The sequence below is a fragment of the Notolepis coatsorum genome (assembly GCF_963971535.1).
Source record: "Notolepis coatsorum genome assembly, chromosome: 8".
Taxonomy (NCBI): Eukaryota; Metazoa; Chordata; class Actinopteri; order Aulopiformes; family Paralepididae; genus Notolepis; species Notolepis coatsorum.
In genome coordinates, this window is record NC_140172.1 from 12962890 (window position 1) to 12972023 (window position 9134).

At 40.0% G+C, this 9134-nt stretch overlaps 1 protein-coding gene across 1 annotated transcript in view; it reads left to right on the forward strand.

Moving 5' to 3' along the window:
• The window catches only part of LOC311232920 (A-type potassium channel modulatory protein KCNIP1-like), a 21103-nt gene extending 15487 nt beyond the window's left edge, over window positions 1-5616 (forward strand). The window contains exons 6-9 of the mRNA XM_084319753.1: window positions 860-967; window positions 1562-1666; window positions 3368-3430; window positions 3823-5616. Coding sequence (XP_084175879.1) covers window positions 860-967; window positions 1562-1666; window positions 3368-3430; window positions 3823-3870 — 324 coding nt within the window. The 3' untranslated portion in view covers window positions 3871-5616. The remainder of the gene's footprint in view (window positions 1-859; window positions 968-1561; window positions 1667-3367; window positions 3431-3822) is intronic.
• Window positions 5617-9134: the final 3518 nt, after the last annotated feature.

Consider the following 9134-nt stretch of genomic DNA (forward strand, 5'->3'; position numbering starts at 1 on the left):
CCCAGATCCTTCACAGTAGTTTATTATTATTATGTTATTCTTAGGCTTATTTTATTCCTTATTCTTAGACAATTTTTTGTTATTCGTATTTGTCTACCTAAATGTTTACTGTGAGCTATTTGTAGTGCCAAATTTCCCTCAGGATGATTAAAGTATTTATATTCTATTCTATTCTATTCTATTCTATTCTATTCTATTATATTATATTATATTATATTATATTATATTATATGATGCAGTCACCAAACACTACATGTCACACTACGATAAATACATTGACATTATCCTTTAATTAATGAGGAACTAGTTAAGGGGGGCACGGCCAAAATGATTGGAAATCCACTTATAGTCTCACCGTCAAGAAGATAACAATTTCCTTTCTGTACATTCAGTAGAAAGGTCAAATAAATTGGGTTTTTTACTTTTTAGGAACACTGCAGTTCTCATGTGTCATTTTGAAGCCCTAGAACTGAGTCGTTGTTCTTTTTATTGACACTGAGACAGAGGGATCTACCCTTCTCATCGTCCATAAAATATTCTATTCGTTCAGTCCATGGCATGAAGTGGGACAAAGAGCCCTCAAAAAGACGATTTGCGACGTCATAAATAAATGTGTTCGAGAATCACGGTTCTTAATTAATTTCTAACCTGCATATAGTGATTCAATAAAACGTATTGTATCCAAATCACTTCCTATAGCATCTAAATGTTTCATCTTTTTGTGCCCCCAAAGTGTTACAGTCACTTGCATTTTGGTAAAAGCTTAACGCTTAAGTAAAGCTTATCTAAGCTGTTCTCCGTTGGTCATGCTGCTCCCGGTGACCTGGTTGTTCTCTGCCCCTCTCTGCCCACGCGTCAGGGTTTTGTCATGGGGCTGTCGACCCTGCTGCGAGGCACGCTGAGGGAGAAGCTGGAGTGGACCTTTCACCTCTACGACATCAACAGGGATGGCTACATAAACAGAGAGGTTGGAATGTGAAGGGACTTGAACATTTCTTAACCTCTAAACAGGCGCCCCCCCCCCCCCAAAAAGTGGCCATTTTTGTTTTCGTTTTTGAGGACCGCATACTTTTTTTTTGCAAACCAAAATACTATACTATATACTTATAGCACATGCATGAGCCTGGTCTCTTTTAAAAGATGACATTCTGAAGTGTCTGATACAATAAAGAAAGATCACTTTTAGTGCTAATGAAATAGAGTGACATAGGTCTGAACTTGAGTGTTACTCATGTTTTTCTGTAGTATAAATGATAGATAAATTAATCAATATTAATTTGGGGGGAAACTCAATACTTTTATTCCACACTTTTCTAAAGGATCTGTGGATGTATATATATTATTATTATTATTATTATTATTATTATTAATCTACATACAATTTGTATCTATAGAAAATATAAGTTAAATTAAACTATCCCCTTATTTTTGCTGGGGACCCCCTGGCACTCCCTCAAGGACCCCTGGGGGTCCCGAGAATATTACATTTGATGACTCACCCCCCGATGTGTCGGCCTACTTCCAACCACCAATTTCCTTCTCTCTTTTCTCCTTCCTATAGGAGATGACCGAGATTGTGAGGGCAATTTATGACATGATGGGCAAATACACCTATCCGGCGCTGAAGGGAGACGTCCCCAAACAACACGTGGACGCTTTCTTCCAGGTCAGTTCACCTACTCATCGGTAGTGTGATAGTAAAGGGTTAACCTAATGTCGTGTGGCAGTGAAAGGGTTAACCTGATGTCGTGTGGCAGTGAAAGGGTTAACCTGATGTCGTGTGGCAGTGAAAGGGTTAACCTAATGTCGTGTGGCAGTGAAAGGGTTAACCTGATGTCGTGTGGCAGTGAAAGGGTTAACCTTCTGTGCAGTGGCGGCGCCAGAGAATTGGCATTGGGGGAGCTCTGGGGGGGCTGGATTGTTTATAGCAGGTGCTAATGAATTTGAATGCAACAAACAATAACAAACAAAATAACGGCTAATATAGGCTACATCATTGAAAATGCACGTTACTAAATGTTTAGCGTTATACACCAATGCAAGCACCCAATAACCCAAAGCTCGACATTATATCGGGGGTGGTAATCTGACGCTCATGCGTAAAAGGTCGCTCAGTCAGTATGATTACAATTTAAAACAACGCTTGAAAGAAAAGTAACCAAAGAAAAAGTGTAATATTTAAGATTTCGTTTCTACAAAGGGTATAGCAACGAAATATATATATATAAGATAATGACAAACCACAAGGACAACGAAAACATAGCCTATAATAATATGACTACCTTTCTGACATGCACCATTCATTCACCACGGTAACAGCCACCATGAGAGCAGTAGTCAACTGGGCACGGCGACCCTATACATTAAACTAGAAAGAAGAAGAAGACCCTACATTCCAGTGTGTGTGTGTCTGTGTCTGTGTCTGTGAGAGTGTGTGTGTGTGTGTGTCTGTGTCTGTGAGAGTGTGTGTGTGTGTGACGTGTAATGACAACAATGTTGTCAGCGGGAGCTTGGTGCTGGATTTTGCGAGAGCATGCAGCTGCAGAGCCGCAGAACCCACAGAGCTGTGCCCGCACAGTGCAATACTCCAATTCAGCCATTGGCAATTCAGCTGTTGGGTGGGGGACGCTGCTGAGCGGTCCCCAGACCGGACCTGAAAACACCGCTGGCTCTGCAGCTGCATGCTCTCGCAAATCCAGCAGTGCACCAAGTCGTTGGGAGGTGGAGATAGTCATCACGCAAACCCACGATAATGTCTCTCTCTGCCAAATTTCTCAGTTCTTCGCTTGATATAATTAATACAAATGTCCAATATAACGGAATTCGTAATGTATTTTATATATAAATAAAATAAAAAACATAACTGGGAGGGGGGGCTTAGAGGGGGCTAAGCCTTTTTCAGAGGGAGCTTAAGCCCCTGCTAGCCCCTCCCCCCCACCGCCACTGCTTCTGTGTATTGTCGCAGTGAAAGGGATAACCGTTTGGTAGTGCGGCAGTGAAAGGGTTAACCACTAATTCCTTTAATAGATCAACAATTTTTTGCCATTACTGAGAGACACGCTTATTTGTGCTGTAGCCATGGGATTATTTAGATACCTAGGTGTTTTGTGTTTACATTTCCTTTTATTATTCTTTTCCGAAAGAAGATTTTACAAGAGATTGTCATTTTGGCTTTTTACCAAACTATTCCTGTAATGTTACAACTCTTTCTTCACAGTTTCCTCCCCAATTTTAAGCACTTTTACGATTAAAACTGAAAATACCAATTGCTCTTTTTTTTCCCTGAAAAGCCGCTTCAAAATTCAGAAGGAACTGACTTTCCATATCTGTTGATATTAACATAGGTTGTCATTTTGTTTTCCCATAGAAAATGGATAAAAACAAAGACGGAGTTGTGACCTTAGAGGAGTTCATTGTCGCATGTCAGGAGGTATGTACTGTTCTCTGTACTTCCACTTACTGCGCTACATACTCACAAACAATAAGGATATAACAATCATAGGGGAGATGCTAAAACTATATACACAATTTTTATGAAACCTTACAGCCCACTGGTTTCATTCATTATCTGTCACACCTGAGCAAAGCATCCAAACATCTATCTATCTATCTCTCTCGATCTCTCTATCTCTAGACAGCAGCACTTTTAGTTACATTATTTTATAGATAACCAATGGACAAACCAGAAATAGCAAGATAGAGGAAAGCTCTGAGACAGAGAGAGGGGGAGAGAGAGAGAGAAAGGGGGAGAGAAGCACAATCCTAAAACAATCAACTCATCAATCAATATTTGTATCAGAATAATTTTTCTCTTTCTCTCAGGATGAAATGATGATGAGGTCCATGCAGCTGTTTGAAAACGTGATGTAGGCAAGATATGATGGAGGAACCGGGAGAGAAACGTGATGTAGGCAAGACATGATGGAGGAACCGGGAGAGAAACGTGATGTAGGCAAGACATGATGGAGGAACCGGGAGAGAAACGTGATGTAGGCAAGACATGATGGAGGAACCGGGAGAGAACATCTGAGAAATCTGTGTGTGTGTGTGTGTGTGTGTGTGTGTGTGTGTGTGTGTCTGTGTGTGTGTGTGCATGCATGCGTGCGTGCGTGAGCGTGTGTGTGTGTGTGAGAGCGTGTGAGTGTGAATGCAACATTATCCAAAGCTCTCATCCTCCTCTTCTTTTGCCCTACAGAGCCTGTGCTGTTCATAGTCTGGTTTCCCACATACTGTATATCACCAATATGATCACTCTTTGGAACCTGGATCAATGCTTCTAACCTATACTTGTGGAGTTTTGTTATATACAGTATATATATATATATATTAGGGCTGTCAAAATGAATGCTTTAACTTGAGAAGATTAATAAAAAGTATTTAAAGCATTAAAATAAATGAATCTAGATTAATCTATGGAGTGAAAAATCTTCAATCTTAGCGCCGCGGATATAAGAAACAGGTCTAGCTGAGTCAATGTTGATGGTTTTGTTGAACATTTGTATTTCACAGGAGAGAAACTGTATTCAAAGAAAGCTATTAAAATAGTCTTTGAATCTAAATATACTTTCTTTGTGTTGATTTGACATGAATTCCATGATTCTTATCAAGTAAATATCTGTTACAAGCTTCGGTCTTAAGTAGAAAAATGCTATTTTTAATCTAGATTAATTACAGAAAATTGTGAGATTAATTAGTTAATTTTTTTATTGACAGCACTAATATATTATATATATAATGTGACCCATCCCACAGACTAGAACCTAAAACCACTGCTCTCAGTCCCTGGTTAGAGATGGAAGTGTTAAAGATCCTACTCCCCACACAGCAGCACTGTTTAGTTGAAGTGTGTGCCATCATCATGAATTGCATGATCCAGATGTAGGGGTTGCTCACACCGCTCATTCACTGAAGGGGACTATGGAGCATATGATGAAGAACGCCTGCCTTTTCCCGTCGCTTTCGATGTTCCTATGTGATTTATTGAACCATAATAGGCACTGTTTGTCTTCATTGTTTACGTCTTCTCGTCTCGACCGGGACATCATGATGTTTATCTCAAGTGGTTGACAAGATGATGTAATCACGATACATAACATAATTGACAAACAATGTCATGCTTTTGTTTCCACTGATGTAATAACCCCTGTACTTATATGTTGGCCTTGTTGTCGCTTGCTTGTCTCGTTTGATGCTAGTTCTGATGTATTAGAGATTCACACAAACTTCATGGGTCTTGCGTGACGTTATGTTGTGTCCTGGGTGAATAACAACAGCAGCAGGTGTTCCTCTTTTGCGGTGTAGTGTTGTGTATCTTTTACTCACTGTGTTTATTGTGTTGAAATGGGTGTACAAATGGGTGTTTATATTCTAAAGATGTATTGTGGAAGAAAAGAGAAGGAAGGATGAATTTTGAATATTGTTAAGGTAAAGTGCCAATGAAACGAGTATGAGACGTTGACATATGAATGAGTCGGGACAGGACAGGGCAACGCTTTTTGTGCAAGGTGACAGTTGACCCTGGTCTGGACGCAGAAATGCTGGCACTTAAAGGGAATGTATTATTACTCTTACTTATTACTTTCATGGGGAAGATTATGAAAGATTATATTGTGTACTTACAAAACAAACTAAAATTAAATTAAAATAAAAAATATATACAGAAAATGTTTTTTGTGTTAGTCTTTGTCAATTTGGTCAAATGTGTCAACATTTGTCATGAGGAGGCTTTGGTGCATAATTATGTTCATTGAGACTGAGACGTCTATTGTTAGTATTGTAGTTAGTATAGTATTACACAATACCTATTCTGAACTTCTTAGATCTTGCCCCTGACCAGTGGGGGACTCAGGCTGTTTGAAGGGCAAAAATATATATATTTTTTTAAAGGTCACCTACTGCACAACATAGGACCCCATCAGCGAGCGAAAAGCTATGATGCATCATGTATGGTGAAATAGTCCTCATCCTCGATTAAGATTAACATTAGATTAATATAGTCTAGGCATTAAAAGTATAACCGCACAGTTTGGACACTAAAACTGAATGGATGGAATAGTAGCAACGGGGCTGCTCAGAGGACATTGTGCCTCAAGTTCCCAGCATGCCTTGCATTCTGAACTGTTACGTTAAGTGTTTCTACGCGCTAGTTCAGTGTGCGTGCAGGCCGCTGTGCAGGGTAGATCAAGCACTGGACGTTCCGAGCTACAGCATGGCTGTGATAACTGCACTATAACTCAGTCTTGACAGTTACTATAACTACGTTAATGAAAGAGAACTAGCTAGTTACTTAGGGGAGCTAGTGTGTGAATTCAGTAGTAGTTAACTTGCCATATAAAGTGAGTGTTAGCTTTAGCCAGCAGTTTGCTGTTTTTATTATTTCTGTTGAGAATAATTGTCCAGGCGGTGAATAAAGTGCCTGAAGAGAAGTTGAACTGCCTCATTCTTCACCGATCGCCACAGTATGTTTTCAACAATGGGATTGGGAATGAGTGTTTTTTTTTTTTTTTTTATCTTTTCCCCCCTCCTTTTTCCTCCGTTTTTCTCCCATCCCAATGTTAGTCGTTATGCCAATTCCCAATCCCCTTCCTGGTCGCTGCACACCTACCCCCTACAGTCGGTCTGGGAGAGTGGAGGCTATCACATGCTTCCTCCGACACATGTGTAACTGTTGACAGAGTTAGCTATGGAGCGACAATAATGTGTTCATGACGACAAGGTTTCTCTTTAGCCTTTGGCGTGGTTTATTTCACATTGCACCCAATAGTACACATGAGTCCTTCTCTTGTGAGAGCGACGGAGGAAGAGAAAGAGGGGGAGGGAACAATCTCTTATATACCCTCTCACCTGACGTCATACCCAATAGCTGCGTCTCCTTGCGCCTATAGCGCCCTCTTGTGGAAACAGTTAGACAGTTACATGCAATCATACATAACATCTAACTTCAACAGTAGCCAATCAACCGCTTCTTTTCACCTGGCAGCGCGGACTCTCACTGAGAGGGTGTAAAGTGTGGAAGGATCACACTACCCCCCTTAGATCCTTTCCTCGCTGAGCAGGCGCCCCGACCAAACTGTAGGAGTCGCTGTTTACAATGACCAGGACCCACCCACCAGCTTTCCCACCCCTAACACTGCCAATTGTGTTAGTATGAACAACCAGCCAAGCTGGTAGCAACGCCGAGAGCTGGGCTCGAACCCAGCGTCTCCTGCATTGGTGGTGAGCGCCTTGCCCACTACACCAACTAGCCGCCTTGGGAATGAGTGTTTTAAACATTATTGTTTCATCATTGGCAACAATTTATTTGGTCAAAACTAACTTAAACTAACTTACTCTAACCTAAAGGATACATTGAAAACAAAATAGGGACAGTGCAGATCGAGAAACATCAAAATGTTAGCTAGATATTAGCCCATCGGCCCCCTTGCAAAAACGTGTTATATTGCTAATATCCATATAATGAGTTTTGAATAATATAAGCAGGGTTTAACTATTTGGCATCATCATGGCACCCACTTAGGGAAAGCCTGACCTAGTACGCTGCATCACACTGCCCGCAGAATCCGCAAGTGCCCCTGACAAATACCCCCACATATTATATTAGACAAATATAACTCAAACTAATAGTGAAACTAATACTAGTCAATTTTAAACTAAACAATTTTAAACAATATAAACTACTGTAGACTGAAACTAGCAAACCCACTCTGGAAAACTAACTGAAACTATATTTAATTTAGAAAGAAAAAAAGAAATTCTAAACAAAATGAAATGAAAAATACAAAACTATAACAACCCTAGTACTGAAGATTTGATTTGATTTGATTTTATTAAGGATCCCCATTAGCTGGTGCGATAGCAACCAGCTAGTCTTCCTGGGGTCCACACACACAAAAAAACATACAAAAACAATCACTATTGCAAAAACAAAATTATTAAAAGTCAGTACACACAATGCATAATGAAACTACTGTAACAATTAAGAGAGCTAAAATTACATTAGTGTAAAACAAAAACAAAAAATTACTCTACAGTATTAAAAACTATTTTAAAACAATTTAAGATTCTTTTTAAAAGTGAATCTACTGTAAATGCAGCAGAGGTTCCGCGGCAGGCCATTCCAAAGAGTTAATGCTCTAAAAATAAAATATCTCCCCAAAGCGCTGGTTCTAGGACCTGGCAATTCAAGCTGCCCACTACTGGAACCTCTAGTCTAATGCTCGTGCACAGTATTACTAAAAACAATCTGATTATGTATAAAAACAGGAGTTGACCAACTTGAACAGCACAAGTATATTAAAAGACAATATATTTTCAACGTTAAGCCAAGAGAGGCGGGCATGCATACGGCTCACATTAGACCTTAGTGAGCAGCCCAGTACCAACCGTGCTGCCCTGTTCTGGACCACCTGGAGTTTCCTGAGGTCACCACTGGCAGCAGATGACCACATCGCAGAGCAATAGTCAAGATGACATCAAACTAAACTTCTGACATAAAAGGGGACGGGCAACAAAATAAGCACATTTCCTGGAAATACCAATAGCTCTTCCCATTTTTAAAACAATATAATTAATATGCTGAGACCAAGACAGAGTGCAATCCAGCATCACTCCAAGGAGTTTAGTACTTTCAACTTGTTGAACTGCCGAATTACACAAGTTTAAATGAAGCTTTGGATTTGTATATAACCTGTGCCTTGTTCCCAGCACAATACATTTAGTCTTGGAGATATTAAGGACAAGTCTATTACATACTACCCAGTCATGCACAACTTTAAGTTCTCTGCTCAAAACTTCATTAAATTGCATGATGGTGCAACGTAATACAATGTTGAATCATCTGCATAAAGAACTGTTGTAGCACATTTGGTAGCCCAAGATGCTGTTTTTGATGGGTGTAAGACACACCAAATCTTTAATTATTTACTTCCCTGCCTGGCTACACCACACCCCAGAGCAAACGAGGACACTACAGATGCGAAGCACTTAACCCTTTCACTACCACACTACAGAAGGTTAACCCCTTCACTACAAACGGTTAACAGTCTGTAGTGTGGTAGTGAAAGGGTTAACCTTCTGTAGTGTGGTTGTGAAAGGGTTAACCATTTGTCATGTGGCAGTGAAAGGGTTAACCTTCT